The 18465-nt window shown below is 30.9% G+C and overlaps 2 protein-coding genes across 2 annotated transcripts; both read right to left on the bottom strand.

The window, feature by feature from the left end:
* Positions 1 to 1722: 1722 nt before the first annotated feature.
* LOC108905403 (cytochrome P450 4C1-like) lies at positions 1723 to 9103 on the bottom strand. Its single transcript, XM_018708239.1, has 11 exons — positions 8898 to 9103; positions 6730 to 6927; positions 6148 to 6324; positions 6025 to 6094; positions 5836 to 5962; positions 5606 to 5645; positions 3103 to 3215; positions 2954 to 3022; positions 2506 to 2671; positions 2025 to 2204; positions 1723 to 1939 (listed from the first exon to the last, which is right to left on the bottom strand). Exons 1-11 carry the CDS (start codon positions 9085 to 9087, stop codon positions 1773 to 1775), a joined length of 1497 nt encoding a protein of 498 aa, XP_018563755.1. The 5' UTR covers positions 9088 to 9103; the 3' UTR covers positions 1723 to 1772.
* A 3093-nt stretch (positions 9104 to 12196) lies between these two features.
* Positions 12197 to 17767, bottom strand: LOC108905363. Its single transcript, XM_018708192.1, has 4 exons — positions 17695 to 17767; positions 14518 to 14610; positions 14129 to 14317; positions 12197 to 12437 (listed from the first exon to the last, which is right to left on the bottom strand). The coding sequence occupies exons 1-4, from the start codon at positions 17765 to 17767 to the stop codon at positions 12325 to 12327; spliced, it is 468 nt and encodes a 155-aa protein (XP_018563708.1). The 3' UTR covers positions 12197 to 12324.
* Positions 17768 to 18465: the final 698 nt, after the last annotated feature.

Below are 18465 nucleotides of genomic sequence, written 5' to 3' on the forward strand. Positions count from 1 at the left end.
TAAAACGTTAAATTCACAACACTAGCAAGTGATGGTGCCTAAATATTTTTCTCTGGTATACATTTTTTGCTGTTGTTTAGAAAATTTCTTGTTACAAAGTAGTTCTGAGCATTCTGTGAATTTCGTACCACTATTTTTATTGGTTTAAAAAGACATTAAAGCTTTCCACAAATATAACTTACCTGAATAGATGAGACAAAGCACGATACTAGCAGAATCGAATCTATAGATATGCCAAGTTTATGAATGTTAATCTGTTTTAAGTGACTGCATAAAATTTTTCTTTTAAATTTTTTAAGTAAGCCATTTCGATGGGAAATTCAATTATCTGCAACATATTTCCTATGAACTATACCGAAATTTTGCTTCGTTTTCGTTTTATATTTAAAAAACTGCAAAAGTGCATTTTCACCCCTATCTTCAATTTCGATCCTCTAATTTAAAAGCATCCCGCGGTTTTTTCATTTTTAATGACTTTTCAAACAAGTCGTGATGAAAATCCTTGAACGTCTTATTTCCTTCCTTTTTTGCAAAAAAATGAGAATTAAAACGTTTAAGGGTAAAAGCGACGAAAATCGAAAAATTGGCTAGTTGTAAGTTTGAGCGGCTATATATCAGTTAATTTTCATCAAAAAATGCTTTACAACCTCTTATTTTGAAGGAAATTTTATCTACTCTTTTTATGAAGCAATGCCTATACCTATGTTTACTCAAAAAAAAAACTAAAGGCAAAAAAGTAAAAAAAAAAAATCAAAAAATCGAATTTTTTGCTTTTTTTTCAAATTGTTTATTAACCATTTTTTGCATTAAATTTTCCTCTTAATTTTTTTAAATAAGCCATTTCGATGGGAAATTTAATTCTCTAAATAATTTTTCCTATGAACTATAGCGAAATTTTGCTTCGTTTTCGAGCTACTATTAAAATAATAAAAGGGGTGCATTTTCACCCCTATCTTCAATTCCCACCCTCTAATTTAATAGCACTCCGCGGTTTTTTCATCTAAAATGACCCTTTGAACGATTCATGCAATAAAATTGCTTTCATAGTTCCTTTTAACCCTGTTTTTTTTTAATATAATCAATAGCCTATAAACTGTGGAAGTAAATAAGAAAGTTAGTTAAAAAAAATATGGATTTGGCAACATGTAAGCTTGTTATTTATAGAAAACATAAATCTCAAATTAGATGAATCTTTGGATCCTTCTAGACTTTCAGGATCTTGATGAGATAGGTGCGTAGATTCATATGAGTGAGTTCCGTTGACCGTACATTTCTTAGAAATACTATTATTAAATACATGTACTGAATTCCAAGATTCTCTGTTAAATAGATTTTTATACTACTTCAGATAATTTTTCATTCTAGATTCATTACTCTATGCCGAGCACCTTCAGATATATTGGAATAAATTCAAAAATAAATATTTTAAAACTTAACATTTTGAATCTTGAAAACCAGCGGTTTTAAACCCTTGGGTCATGAAGACTTTTAGTTCCAAAGTGCCTCAAAGAATAATTTCCTCAAGTTATGATAAGGACTTAGAAAATGTTGTATATAAGTAAGCAATGTATGTTCTAGTGTACTTTCTAGAAATAAGTATTCCTCTTAAACTTAGGTTAAAGCCGTCTTTGGTTCCTCGATAATTTACAACTTATTTTTTTATTTTTTGGAAAATATTAAACGAATATTTACTTACAACTGTTTTATTTGTGATACGGAGAACGTTAACAATGTTACCTTAAAAACAAAACTAATTATTAAAACCTATTATTTTAATGGCATCTTGGAATGAAGGTACAATCTAGCTCGTGAAGAGTTTTCATTGTTATAAATGACTCAAAGTCCATATCTGTTACAGACTTATGTTTAGATTTAATCTCGTAGTTTCTTATCACATGGGCCACAGTAGTTTTCATCATCATCAGTGCGTACTTCATACCTGGAAAATAGATTAAATTATTTTATTTTCTAGGAATTATGACTCATTTGTTCATATTTAGAAAATAAAATTCCGTTATAGATACCTATACAGTTTCGTGGTCCGCCAGAGAATGGAATGAATGCGTATGGGTGCCTCTCAGCAACTTCTTCTGGTAGAAACCTATCTGGGTTAAATTCTAAAGGATTTTTCCAGTAGGTCTCAGATCGATGTAGATTGAAGACACTAATCAGTATATTAGTGCCAGCTGGAATCTTCTTGTCACCTGAAATAAGATCGTTTTTGTCAGAATTTTACTGCATCAGATAATGTTTTAGAAAGAGAGAAAAGGGGGGGAGAGAGAGATGGGAAGCAGAATCATTTATTACTCCCTGGAACGATGACGGTGACAAAGTTGTTGGTGATAACAATATGTTATATATTATACAAGCTATGTATGATATAACCATTTTTTGTTAACGTATATTTTTATTTTCTGGGACTGTCCACTTACTACGATGTCATTGATTTTGTATTAGTGAAGTTTTTCTCGTATAATAACTTAAAAAATATATTTGAAGTCTCACCCAAGTCTACATCAGTTGCGGCGTATCTCTCGATGGCGGGAGTCACTGGAAGAAGTCTCATGGCTTCAAATATGGCCCTCTCAGTGTATTTTAAATTTGGCAAGTCGCTATAGCATATTGGACGTTCCCAACCCACAGTCTGATTTACTTCTTGGTAAATTTTTTCCTGGATGATATTTAATACCGATTATTATACTGGCAATATTACATGTAGTGTCTCTTTTTATTCTACAGAGTGGTGCATCAATCATAGCTCTATTATTCTTCAAGATACAAAAAAAGTGCTCTAATAAAAGTTGGCAATTTGCCGCAGTTTTTATGCATCTTCTGTGTATGTGAAAATAATTTTCTATTATAGTTCATTTATTCCGTCTTTTATTTGCACATTTTTTTTTATATCTCGAATAATAGAGCAGTTATATTTTGCTTGGAGATATGGAACTATTACCTGCGCTTCGGGATTCATTCCAAATAATGTGAATGCAAAGGAAAGTGTAACTCCGGAAGTGTCCATCGCCTTAAGAAAACAAAAAAAAAAGGAAAAATGTGCAAGTCATCACCTATTTTTTAGAAAATTATACTTGTTTTTTTACTTACCGCTAACAAGAATAAGACAATCTCCTGAAATATGTCTTCATCTGAAAATATCTTCCCTTCTGCTTCCAACATCATGTCCATTAAGGGTAACTTGTTGCTGTTTTCCCTAAAATCTGAGATTGAGCGTAAAATAATGAACATTACCCAGTTACAGAAATGTGAAAGGATATCTTCTAAAATATATATGCGGAGTTCAACAAAAACGCAAAGGCAATATTTTGTTTCTCGAATGGCAGTATTATTTGAATAGATAAGGAATAACATTTTGGCATGTATGTATTTTATATTAGAAGACCCTGGATTGGCTTTATGAAAATGTGGGCTCGGTAAAAATATCTGAAATTGTGGTAAGTTGTTCGTAAGGCGTTTGTATTTGAAGTAATCTATTTTGTTGTACAGAAAAATTACAAATATTATGTAGAATAAGAATCCAAGTTTGTCTATGTCAAAAAACCATTGCTAAATTCAGGGTAACAACAAACATACAAAAAGAACGAAACATTACCCGTTTTTCGACATATTTTTCCCTGTAACATTGAAAGTAAGCCCTAAATCAAAAAAAGTAATTCTTTATTTTTAGTTTATTTGATGATTTTCTATAGTTACGACAACTGCGTATCAAAAAAGTTGAATTTTGCATTAACAATGGGCGAAAACTAGTAGAAAATTATATGCATATTTGGAGCAATTTTTATAATAAGTAAATATTTTTAAATATTAAAACATATGTCAATTCTACCCTAAAAATTTTGCACCGATTTATAATCATTTAGAATTTTTTTTTATTTTTCAACATTTTACGTTATTAACAATTGCCCAGGGAATTTTCTGTGCAAACGAAAAAATCTTGCACACATAAAAACTACGTTGTAACCCTTTGTTTTTTAGCCAAATACGACAGCATTCTACTGTGTAGATTCTGAGATATAGATCATTAAAATAAAATATATTTTTTTAATTTAATCATTAAAACGTGGATTTCGCGGAACGCATTGATGAACACAAGCTAATAAAACTTGATTACCATAATATAATTATTGTTTAAAAGCAAACGAAAGTGGCATAATTCTTTAAGCTCAAAATTCGTGCAAAAATTATTTATTTTATTGATTTTTGATGACATATTCGTATTCTTCTCATTTTGCTATATTGTATTTAAAAAAAATCGTCTTGATAAGTGCTACTGTTCCCGAGAAAAGTCATCTTTTATCGCGCATACGCTTTACGCTTGTATATCTCAGAATCTACGGAGTAGAATGTTGTTGTATTTGGCCAAAAGCAACCGGTTACGAGTAGTTTTAATGTTTGCAAGATTTTGTCGATTGCATAGAAAATTCCCTGGGCAGTAAATAATTGTTTATAAAATTTAAAAAAAAATCTAAATGGTTATAAAAGTGTAAAAATAGGTAGTTTTAGTGTTGATCATTGTTTATTATGACAAGTATCTCTAAAAAATTGTGTGCCTTTTCTATACCTTAATTTAAACCCACGGTAAGCGATAACCTTTTTTTAAATTTTCTTAATTAACAATCCTGTTAATCGAAAACCACGCGATCGATCGTCGCAAAATTTTTAGGGTAGAATTAACATATAATTTACTATTTGTTCACAAAGTTTCATTAATATTTATAAATATTTACTTATTTTAAAAATTGCTACAAATATACATAGGACATTTTACTATTTTTCGCCCATTGCTAATACAAAATTCAACTTTTTTGATTCGCAGCTGTGGTAGCTTTATAGAAAATCATCAAATAAACAAAAAATAAAGAATATATTTTTATTTAGTGCTTACTTTCAATGTTACGTGGAAAAGTATGTCGAAAAACGGGTAATTTATTGTTCTTTTTGTATGTTTGTTGTTTCCCTGAATTTAGCAATGGTTTTTTTGGCGTAGACAAACTTGGATTCTTATTCTATATAATATTTGAGATTTTTCTGTACAACAAAATAGATTACTTCAAATACAAACGCCTTGAATGCTTTACCGTCAGGAATAGTAGGAAAGAATTAATTTTCGAACCCAGGTACTGTGCAGACTCTTGATCAGTAACACAAAACCAACAACTTACTACAATTTCAGATACTTTTACTGAGCCCACATTTTCATAAAGCCAATCCAGGGTCTTCTAAGGGTGGTACATATATTTACAATTTTTTTTATGCTCAACTGATAAATACAATCAGGTGTTTATTTTGTGAAGTAAATTTTTCTTCATAGTGATATCTATTTAAATTTTAATGTGACATTAACATTCAAACTTCATAATACTGTAACTTGAAGAAAAATGAAAATTTTGTGACAAATGAGAAATTATCTATTTGTACTCGATAACTCAAAGAACCCTATATTCATTTTTCATTTCTTTCAAATATTTTTGTTCATGAATGATTTTTTTTTTTTTATGTTAGATACAACCATTGGATTAGACTTAAAGCTGTGATTGTAAATGCTTATCTAAATTTTTACAGAAGAACTAATAACTTTGTTCACACTTACCTTTTTCCTTCTTAAAGACTTGCCTCTTCTGCTGTATTGTCTGTAACATAAAACCCCCATCATTATGAATTTTGAATGACAAGTGCTTTCAGTTTCAAAAATAATTAACGCTAATTTTATTAATTTACAGATATTTATTAAGAGTTTTAAGATGTGGAATTGAGGAGTTTTAAGTGGAAGACCTTTTATAGTAATTAAAAAACTACAGTGTATTTTTGTTTTATACTCACGTTATAAATGAACTCCCTTATCTCCAAAAAGTTTCTTAGCATAGATCTTCCCGCAGGGGTGAAAAAATATAAATATGTCGGGATAAAATATGATGTAAACATTCGTTTGCCTGCTCCTGTTTGCAATCTGAAATAGTTTTAATAAAAGCAAATTAATAAATGAGAAATCCAAAAGGATCTTAACTTTACCTATCTATGAGTGGTACCAGTCTATCATTTATAATCCTTTGGACGTCCAGATCAAGACCCATCACGTTTGCTGAAACACTAATAGTAAGATTAATATTTCAATTAAAATTTAAAAATAGTCACCGCAAAAGTTGTCCAGGGAAAGCCTGCAGAAGACGTCGTACACATCCCTTTCATGGCTTTTTTTGAGTATTTCAACTAATATACAAGCTTTGTCGTAGAACACGTCTACGAAGCTGTTTAAAATTGGCTGGCTGAAACTTCTAGAGTATATCTTGCGATTCCTTTTCCACTGATCATCTAAAAGAATAACTTATATAACTTACGATATAATGGGGGTGTTTCTTAACTCGACTGACAACAGTCTACAAATACTTGGTCAAAATTAACAAGAAATGGTCAAATAAACTGTAGGTTAATTCTAATTCCTTATAAGGACATCCGCTTGACGAGAAGGCAACGTTTTTTTTAATATATCATGATGAGAAGCATGAAAAAGTAATGGTAATTGAGAAAATTATTGCTCTTGGAAAATCTAGGTAAACATTTTTTAAAGTATGTACATCTTATCTTTAAATGGACAGCAAATACCTCAATTGATGTCAAAAGAACGTTTTTAATTGCTCTTCAAGTTTTAGCATTACCATTATTTATATACATTACAAAATTAAGACTTTATCTAACTGTAGTTGAAATTTTACTTACACTTTGCAAGAAGGATACTTTTTTCGAAAGCTATCTTAATATTATCATAAATAGCACCCTTGTCAAATGTACTGGGGTGATTCAGGACCACTTTTACTTCCGAAGCATCTGCTGTAACGTAATGATAATCATGGCCATTCCACAAGTTACAGGGTAGGCCATGTTCCTTTTTGAGATTTTCAATAACTGAGAATATGTCTGAAAAGGAAGTAAGTTGTTTACAGTATGCATCTGCAGAAGTTTCTTATATATTGTACAGGGTGAGTCAACGCTGTGGCAAAGTTGATTTATCGCTAGAATATAAGAAATACTCATTGATTCGTTTTCGGAGGGATGACCAAAATTGTATTTTTTTCAAATGTAACACCCTGTATATTTTAACCGCATGTTAAAAACCTTCTCAAAATCTACACTTTCATAATAGGTGTTATATATCAGTTCCTCATATTTTACGACATTTTTAGCAATTTCTTTGTGTGAAAATATTCTAGGGAGGCATGGGGACCGCCTAGCCGGGTGTCTTGGCCGGCGGATTTCGATCTGCTGAGGCAAGCATCACGGACGCAGGCTGGAATTTGGATGGGTGACCTAAGGCAGGCTGGGGGACGTGGCTGACCTGGGTCGCCCAACATTTGCCGCATGCGTGCGGTCCCCGATAAATGGTAATGAGAACAGAGCAAAGACCATGCTATTTATAACTAACTATAACTCAAAACCATGCTATCATACATAAACTTGTACGAGACTTTGTCACCAAGCCACCCGTGTAGTAAATAGGATGGTTTGAAGAAAAGTACTCGAGTAATGAAGGAGGGTGTACAAGGGGCCTAATAAGGCCTAAGTGCAGCGGTGGAAAAACAATTCCACCACCCTCCGACGTACATACATACATACATTCTAGGGAGAAATTGAAACAAAAGAAATGTTTGTAACTGTCAATAGTTCCTGTCATTAGCTTTGACTGTTGAAGTAGTGTTCTTCTGTGATACAAATAGTTATTCTTAATTAATTAATATTGTTTGTATGGTTCTGTTGTTACACTTGTTCGTAATGAATTTCTCAAGAGAAGATTGTATCAATATGATATGGGTGCTAGGAGAAGCTCAACAAAATTGTCTCTATCAAATGAAGTAGGTATCCAGAGCACCGACAACCTTCTAAAAAAGTCTAGTATTTTAATAGAATCTTTTAATTCTACTGGAAATGTATCTTGATGAAATTTATCCTAATAGATGGATTGGTCGAGGTGGGCCACTGCGAGGGCCTCCTAGATTATGTGACCCTACACCACTTGACTTTTATTTTGTGGGTGTTTGTAAAAGACAGGGAGATATAGAGCCATTGTAACACTTAATAAAACATTGTTTAACAATAAATATATATTTTGTTATCATATAAAAGATGTCTCATTCACTAAAAATTCAATAAGAATAAGAAATAAGCGGCATAATTTAGGATTACTGTTCTTTTCTGCAAAAAGTAAAGATACATTTTAAGCAATGCTTTTTTGTTTCAACTCATTATCTTATTACTCATTATCTCGGAACGACTGATTTTTGGCACAGTACCTATTACGAAGAAGTTGCATAATACCATGTAAAATATAAATATCCACTTAAATACAGGGTGTTCCATTAAAAAAAATACAACTTTGGCCTGCCCTCCAAACACGAATCACCCTGTATAAGTCAAATTATTTTTAAAATGTGTATTTCTTGCCCCCTCACCCGAAACTATTTTGAAATATTTTGCCTCTATTATATTTTAGCGATAAATTAACTTTGCCAAAGCGTTGACTCGCCCTGTATATTGTTATTTGTACTTAGTAAGTTATTTGTAAGTATTTGTTAAGACACAATTGGACACAACATGATTGGAGGCTAACCACCTTTGTTGAAAGTCAAAACTTTTTTATTCTTACAAATTAATAAGTCATACTATATCAAAAGAGCTTCCAAATAAGCAAAAAATCCTCGAACTGGTTTTAGTCATTCGAAAATATTAATACTTCTATAGAATGTTAAAATACATGAAAACATCTACATCTATTACAATGAACTTTTCAATTTATCTTCTCAGTTAATAGTTGTAACGAAACTTACGCTCTTTTTTAACCTTTCGTTCTTAATCATTAAGAAAAAATTGAAGTTTAAGCAGATGTTAGTCACCTTTCCCAATCGTGTAATATCCGTTTCCAAAGACAGGATAAAATCTGTATCCTTTGAAATCCCTGGCAAACTTGAAGATGCGCCTTTTCCTGACGAGATCGCACAGCACCAGAATCACAACGAAACATAAAAAGCAACTTAATCCCACGAAAGCTTTTTCAGCGAACGCTATCACTGCACTGAAAACCATCCTGTTAGAGTGGACACAAATTATGAAAATGACCGGTTTATTCCGTGTTTTCCGTTTTCTTTCTGATGTATGCCTAATAGCGCAGTGGCGTCTCTAGAATATTTCTCGAGTGGGCACAAATATAATGAAAATCTTATGTGAGAGCAGCAAAACTTATGAAAAGCTTTGTATGCGGCTAAGAAATTCGAATATCACAGATGTTTTCACAGATTAGTTCTTCTAAATTCTTCTTAACAACCTAATATTTTACACCGCACTGAAGGTCGAAGTCGAAATAAAATTTAATAAGATTGAAATGACTTGTTCAGCTAATTATCGTTATAAATATATTTTTTTAAAATTTAATTTATTCCGAAGTTCAAGAAATTGTTCATTATACAATTTTTAATACAAAATATGCCCACAAAATAATTACTTATTAACATTAATGACTTAAAATAATCATCAAACGAGTAGAGGATTCACGGTAGGAGAAATTTTTTAATTCTAGTTTGAATTTATTTTGTGATTTTATACGTTCATCTGTAACAGGCGTAGACTTTAAAGAATCAAATTTAATACCGGTATCATATCTCTGTTGGCAATATTCGACAAATCATTAAGTCATAATAATAAATAAAATTGGACCAAACTAACCGCCCTGAGGCACCCCACTCTTATTCAATAAAAATTTAGATTGGGTGCCATTTTAACTAATTGAGGGCTATGTCTCTAATTCCAATCTTTTCCAATTTCTGAAATAAAATAATATGATAAACCATATCCGACGCAGAATTGAAGTCGAAAAAAGCACCGTAGGTATTGTACTTATTATTTAAGCTTTCCTGAAGAAATTTAATACTTTAATTTATCTCACAGCAAAGTGAGACATTTTTTTAAACAATTTCCATGTCAAATTCTATGAGATTGATAGAAACACGACATTGAGAAACATTTTTATGTGGAATAACTTTAATATACAGGGCGTCACTAAATTAGCACAGGGCAAGAGTAGATTCCTGATGCCAAAATACTAAGTAGTTAAACTTAAAGTTAAAATCTTGGAAAATTGCTTTGAAAATTTGGATTCAGGGATTAGAAAAACTAATGGAAAATATAGGTACGTATTTTCCTGTAGACTACGAGAAAAATGGACTATTAAATCCAGTCATGTACAATTTACATTTGAAATGTTTAACTATCTTCTGAAGTACTTCCCAATACTTAAGAAGAAGCTTAATAACATTTACAGATCTCTTCAGAATATCGCTTTCTTCATCAGAACATTAAACCCTTTGGAATACATCAAACTAACCCTTCATTCTGCGCCACTGCATTAATCCACGTCTCAAGTAACATTCGCTTTGCTGTTATTAATGGAAATCCTTTCACATTCAATTGTTATTGAATTTTACCTTTTTCTTTCGTACTTGAAGGTTTCTGTGATCGGTTAAAATAATGTATTCAAATATTAATAGATTAAGATTACTTTTCTTACTGTCAATGTATTGCCCTCGTAGATTTCAATGTCTTACTAAGAATTGGTTTCAGCATAATTAAAGACAAATTATTCTCAGCTAAAAGCAATACAATTAAATAATGTTTAATATAACAATTGTTAATAGTTTTTCGTTTAATAGCACCATTTGTAGATGCTAAGTCCAAATCGGTTGTCGTTCAATTGATGAAATAAATATGCTCCAGGCCCAACAGAATCAGTAAGGGGTTAATATTAAATTAAATAATTTAATATGAAACAGTTTTTGCCTGATTTCAAACCTCATTTTGAAAAAGTAGGCAATTTAATTTATAGACCAAATAAACAGATACTTTTAGTATTAATTGGCTGAAATGACTTGCTCAATATTTCTAAAAATCTTTGACGTAAGTAAGTACACTTGTAGAAAATGTCTGTTCAGTATCCTGTGTTTAAACATTAAGTAGTTCTTTTTTTAAAACGGCGTATCAATAACTGGTTACAATTTATAAAAGGTTGATATTTACTATACCTTAATAAATAGAGACACTATCTTTAGATAAACTGTAGATTGGCGGATTTTAGGTTGCCTCCAGAAAAAGCAGATACAATCTACCCCACGCTGTTCATATTGACTGAATTTTTTTGAAATGAACCTTGTTGCAGGACGAGATTGTCACTTGTAATAAATAGTCAGGTAAAAATACAAATTTTTATATTCTGCTGTATTTCAACTACACAAAAACAATAAGCATCAGCAATAGAAAAGTATTGATAAGTGCTATTACAACATTCCAGCCTTCAATATTGTAATAACACACCTGTAGGCCTTTCCGCTAAGAAATAATTAGTGATACGATTATTCTGTGTCAACACATTCAATTTATGCAAGGCTATTTATGCATATGCAGACTCTTAAGAGACTTACATCCGTATCTGATTGATAGATCGAGGAAATTTTAAGTGTTTAGTTTCGTTCTTAAGAGAATATCTAGACTCTACGTACAAGAGTTCGTTGTATGCATTAATACGCAAACATAATAGTGGCGTTTAGTTTTTTAGTTAAAGAATATGATAATCCTTCCAAAAATGCATACGCTTTTGGCCTTATGAGTATTTAATTTCTTTACTTTACAATTAGGATCACAATATAAATTCTATTTTTCTTTTTTTTTGTAATCGTTTCGTTATTGCTTTCAAATCGTAAAAGAATTTCGTATAAATTTCGTCTTTACCATTTTTTCCTACACAGAAAGATAAAAAGGTAAGGATGGTAGTATGTTATAAGCCTGGAAATAAGTGTTTACAATACATTATGTATAACACCATTTGTTTTACATTTAAACATACAACTGAACCTGAAATTAGAGGTCATTGGATAAAATCTTATAAAATTACGGTTGAATATACAAGGTGTTAACGAAATAAGTACTCAAAATTGGAGAGTATGTAGAACATGTCGAAATATGATGAAAACCTTAGTAGAATTTTTTCAGTGGCGGCCCCTAAGGGAGATACAGCCCCTTGAAGGGGTAACTCAGGAAACAGTTTTTATTTCATAACTTCAAAACGGTTTAATATTAAATCACGAAATTTTGGGGTTTGTACTTATTTCGTTAACACCTTGTATATAATACATAGTAGGTATTGCAATAGTTTTTAACACACATTCAGGTAGCAATCTGTTTTTCAAGGGCGAATGTATCATTTTTATTTGCATTAATTATGCGGATATCATAGCGGAAAAGCCATATTATGAGATAAATTAAATGCTAAAAGTTTTAGTAATTAAACAATTGTTCTTTCGATTCCTCTCCATTGTTTTCACTTGAAGAGTCCTCTTCTCCATCACCTCGCGAGTTAATGTCGTGAGTATGTCTGTTCAGGGGCTTATCTAAAAAAATATCAGTAGGAGTCATTTAAATATATCGCAAAATATGAGAAGATATAACTAAAAATCAGTAAGGATTCATTTAAGGAAAATGGTTATATCTATGAAAAAAAGTATTCCAGTATTTTGTTTATATCTTGTTCTGATTTTACTGAAATATATATTAAAATATTTCGCATTAGATCAAATCATGCTTTGTATCCAAAACATACACACAAAATAGAACTAGCCGAAAGTCCATACTGTTACAATTCAAACAGAAATCTTGCAATATAATTTGAAAGGTTCTTAATTTTCAACACAACCGGCAGATAATATCCCTGGTGTGTTGCAATCAATCGCGACTCACGATTTGAGGTGACATTGTTACATCCACAAAAAGAAAACTCAGTCATTGAATCATTTAAATATGAAAAGGTGCGGGAGGACCACACGAATTTTATTGCATAAAGATAAAATTCTCATTTAAATAACATAACGAAACATGGATTTATTCGAAATGTATTTTTAATTCACAGAATTATTGTCAAGGCTATATAAACCATAACTATGAAGTATGGTTGTTAAAACAAATACATACATATTATATAAGTTCGTTTTGAATGTTGTTGGGCGGATCAGTGGAAATTTTGTCTAAATAATCCTGAAAGTGATATAAATAAAAACTTAACCTTAGCAGAGAACGAAGTATAGGTAAACTTTTAGTGGGTACAATTTCTATAACGCTGACCTAGATTGTCAATCAGTGTCTCTGTTTCTAAGCGATTTATCTAAATGTTACAGTTCATTTAGTTATAAATTTTTATGATTTTAGATTTCATGTTCACTTCATTCATAGTCTTTACATTCATTAGGTACAAACCAGGTCGGTAATATGAATTGAATATTTGGAAAGTTTAGTGAAAAAGTTAACTGACTGAAAGAATTTAAGAAGATGATTAGAAGAACGATTCGGTTATTTTATTACATTTTAATAATCAACCCTGCTATTTGTTTCTTTTTCATTTTCATTTCCTTGCCTTCTATCAATACTCTAATTGGCATGTTTCTTAAGAATCATGCAACTTTAATTCTTTTAACCAACAGTGTTCGTTTAGGTAAATGTTTACTTATCTTGGACTTAGACAACTCATAGTGTGGTCGTAACATCAACATTATCTGGACCTTGCAGTCATCATTACGTATATTGATGTTTGCTTCTAATTAAGTTGATTACTGTATTGGGAAAACATCTCGTTTTTTAATCTTCCTTTGTTGATATTTGCGGGGATTATATACAGGACCAAATTAAAAAATTGGAGGTGATCATATTCTGGTTTTTAATAAAGGACAGTCGAGTAGGTATTGATTTCATAATGTTTTGACCCTTTCAGTATTACACGTGCTGATATTAAAACTAATTGGCGGTTATACAAAAAATGTGAGGCACACAATGCATTTGTTTTATACTTTATTCTTTACTGAATAAAAGCGCCATAAAAATATTTTTTCAGTTGTTTTGTCTGTTCGCCAATAGAATACTTTATTTTTTTCTGTTTATTAGATTAAAATATAGTAGAAATGTTTTGTATGAAAACGTTTTGTTTGTGGATCGTGTTCGGATTTATTTTTAAGTTTTTGTTATTAAATATTTACTTGTCGAACGTATACGCAATTAAATGGTGTATGAAAAGCAAAATAATTAAAATTGTTACCGCTATTCCACAAAATATACGTCCAGGGAGAGCCATCTTCGATCTTCGATGAAGACCGCCCTATTCTGGGCCCAAACCATATTCCAGAGTTGGAATCACTTCTTTTTTCTGTATTTTCATCAGCTGTCCAAGATGTTGATGACCGGCCTACCCTTGGGAAAGCCATGAGTTTTCCAAAGCGTTTATCTTCTAAAATGAGTAAAATTCATATATTTCTTAAGTACAGCTACATTGAAAATGCCGAAATGACGACTAATCGCTTTTACTTGAGACAAAATTTCAACAGAAATGGAAAAGGCTCGTGGAAAAGGTATTATAATAAACCAGTTGGTTAATTTGATTTGAATACATGCAAATAATGAAATGTAATCATTTCCTTCCTTTAATACCTGTTGGAAAATCCCATAGATCGTCATCTCCATACCTCTTGCCAACTCTTATAACATTTTGGAGCCCGCGCCGGACTGGTGTCCTAGTTGGTTCTGAAAATGAAAATTAATCACGGATATTTTAATTATAAATGAAGAAAGAAGGACTCAATTTGTTAATTTTGATTTACCGGGGTGATTAATTAAGTACTTAATTAACTAATAAGGTAACTGCATTCTTAACAAAGTGTTTCTTCCAAAGTGCTTCTAATCATACAAATTTGCGTTCTGGTAATAAAGGCAATAATTAAAAATTGGTGAAAAACAAATTGATGAGATAATTTATTGAAATTTGGTACATTCCAATAGTTTCTAGAAAGCATAACAGTGTATTTATTCTTATTTCTGATGTAAAGTCAAATAGGTCGTTTAAGACATACTTCATAGAAATTTATTTTCTTTATATTTATAGATAAGCTAATAATTAATAATACTACTAAATAATAATGGATAAATTACATCCCGACTTACACCATAAAGGAGGTATTATTTACCAGTCGAGGACGATTTTGCGCCCGAGCGGAGCAAGGGCTGGCAATAGTGTCTGAGATCGGTAAATTATACTTAACTGCTGCGAATTTTTATAGCCCGAGAAGTCGAAAGTGTGCTACGGACGAGCATACAGAAACTTCAAAGAATTTTTGTATAATTTAAAAAAGAATTAGATTATGTTTCAGGAAAAATGAAATTCAAGAAATGGATTATAGTCGTTTATATTCTAGCTAAGTGTAATATGACGTCTACAAAAATTAATTAAATTTCCTCAAGTTTTATTGCATAAAAAATATTATCTAAATGATCCTGCTAGATACAAGCTATGTAAAAGAAGTGCATACAATTTTGCCGCAATAATAGGCGCAAGCAGGTGAAAATGTCCTCATTATCCTCTGACTTTTCCAAGAATTCATCATCATTATGGCGAATATCCCAAGGCGATTCAGATATTACAACGCTCTAAATTAAAAACTTAACGTAAGAAACTTTTAATTGATAAAAAGCTCCACTACTTCGTATACCTTTTCACTTAATGAAACACCTACATATAATATGGAGATATTGCAGCAGATTTCCTTAAGCAGATTGACTTACCGAAAATAATTCTACTTGGTTTAGCCCATTCAAATTAAAATTAAGAAAATACATAATTTTTACTTGATTCCTCCCCTAAAAACTTGAAATGGGGTGCTTGGTCTGTATATTTGAAGCTTATTGATAACAAAAAGTAGTTGTATTGGATTTATACGCATATGAAAGTTTTAACACAAATTATTTTTCTGGCGTTTCTTAAAGTATTACTTTTTTGGGGTATTTTTTCATACTGCAAATTAAGAAATTAAGAAAAGTAAATAAACTTCTATGGCATAAGGGTCTATGATTGTGTAGTTTTCAATAATTTTGGGAAAAGGTGAGACCAAAAGAAGACTAGAATAATCGGTTTTTAATTTGTTAAACAGAGGTGTCTAATTATTACAAATCCTCAAAAATAAAATCAAATAGAGTGTGATTCACTTTAGGACGTTCACCAAGGAAATATCGGAAAAATGGAGCATAAAACTGGTTAATTTACAAAAAAGGTGCACGATGATAAGCGCAATGTACTGCATTAATAACATGAATTAAAATCATATGTATAAAAACAATATCGACAGATACATTATTTATTATTAAAAAGACAGAAATCAACCGCTTATAGCAACGAGTTCGTTGTTCTTTCAATTACCGTAAAAAATTAATACATTTTCACTCAAAATAAACACAAGTTTTTGTTTAAGCGAGTTTTTTTAGAGATTTAAAATTAAAATAAATGTATAGGCCATAACTTATTAACAAATTTAAAACGAACTCAGTTAAAAATTACAACATAAATATCGTTGTCACAAGTAGTTACAATCAGATGCTTTATAATATATTATTTAATTTAATCAGACAAAGCGATGCACTAGCCAAACAGGACATAGCTAATATAATGCGAAGCATTGCCTTACTGTTAAAAATGTTGGTGAAAATTCGAAATATTTGGAACTATTCAATTTTCGTGGTTGAAAACACACAAAGTTATTAAATTTTCGAAACCGAGAGAGATGCATTAACCAAATTTGGACAGGACATAGCTAATACAATGCAGAACATCACCTTAATGTTAAAAATATTGTCACCGTCGTTACTGGTGGTGAAAATTCGAAATATTTGGAATTATTCCATTTTCGTGGCTCAATACATACATACCAATTGAATTTTCGCAACAAGAGAGCTGCACTAACCAAATTTGAACAGGGCAGGAAAACGATATAACAAATCGGTAAATTGGTACTTACATAGAATACTAGCAAACTGTTCTACTTTTCTAACAAACGATTCTACAATTAATTCCAAATTTAAATTTTGTATAATATTTTTTTCAACGTATAAAATAACTAAAGCAGTAAGCGTAAGTTGCCTAATGTTTCATTTAAAATGATCTCTTACCACTTGCACTGGAAGACAGTCATTATTATATATTGCCATATATTTAAATAACATTTGGAGAGAAGAAGAAGTTAAAAACAACACTTCATTGATCCTTGTTGCGCAGAAATTATATTTATTATTTTTTTAAATTTATAATGTAGCAAAATATTTTAAAAAATTAACGAAAAAACTTAAAATGGATGTTATTTCAACAACAGGAGCTTAGTACGACATATTGTAATGGTTTCTTTTTAAATTATTTTAGTAAATAAGACTAGAAAACTATAAAGAGAATGTGTAAATATGAATATTTAAGTTTATGATGATATTATGTTTGTAAACTTGATTGCTGTTAACCCTTATCATGTACAAAGTTCAAACTATACGTAATTCTGCAGAATATCTACTAAGCATTTCAAATTAGAAAATAACAATATCCTTCTGACAAGTGTCTAAAAAACTATTTCAACTTAAAGAATAAAGCTGTGCCCAACAGCTAAACCTTTATACTATCTCTGAATATAACTGTACCACCACATCGTTCTTAAAAATATGTCCTAGTAATTTTGGGCTTGGTCTTTTGGCACATAAAAATTGTTTCGTCGAAATAATCCCGTTAATCAGAATTTGAATTTGAAATTATCAAAAAACAAACTACGGGTTTTTAAATTAAAAAAAAAAATTTCTTACCGGTGGAAGCCGCAAAGTCGAGGACGATCACTAGAACGAAAAATTTCACACTACAGAAACTAAAAAAACCCATCTTCGGCCCTACGACTGGATGGTGGTGGGAAAGTTGCAACAGGTGAGACAATACTGTACTTTTAGGGGATGCTCTGTTTTTATAACGTCGGTACAGGGAGGCCCGTGCGTCATGCGTACACAAATTTGAATTTAAAAACAATTAACCGCAATAAAAATGTTCGATTAACGGAATTAATGTCATTTAATCAGCAATGAATAGTCTCACATGAGCGAGGAGCTCATTTCACATAATTTTCAAAATACTTTTAGATACATTAAACTTTGATACATTATTTACTTTCAAATAAATAAAAGCGCAGTCAGAGAAAAAGCTTGTGGGGAGGCCAAAATGTAAGTGAAGTAAGTGAAATGCCTCCCAAAGAAAACAGATCTCTATAATAACCAAAAAATAAAATTTTCGTGTTGAATTGGAAATATTTTCCCTCTCGTTCTAGCTCCCCTCTAGCTGTGTCACTGTAAGAGATATATTGTTCATTTTTAGTAATTTTGTGAAGCTCATTAACTTTTTATATGAGAAAATTTTAAATTCTCTTTTTCTTCTTTCCTATTTAATTTTTTTCTTAGAATCCAGAGGATAGTCAATTATATTACTCACTATTTCTGAAATTATAAAATAATATACACATTTGAAGAGTCTGTCGGAAGTCATTTGACTTTCCCTCAATATAAATCTATCAATATCAGCTATTCTTTTAT

The sequence above is a fragment of the Anoplophora glabripennis genome, unplaced genomic scaffold (genome assembly GCF_000390285.2).
Source record: "Anoplophora glabripennis isolate ALB-LARVAE unplaced genomic scaffold, Agla_2.0 scaffold42, whole genome shotgun sequence".
Taxonomy (NCBI): Eukaryota; Metazoa; Arthropoda; class Insecta; order Coleoptera; family Cerambycidae; genus Anoplophora; species Anoplophora glabripennis.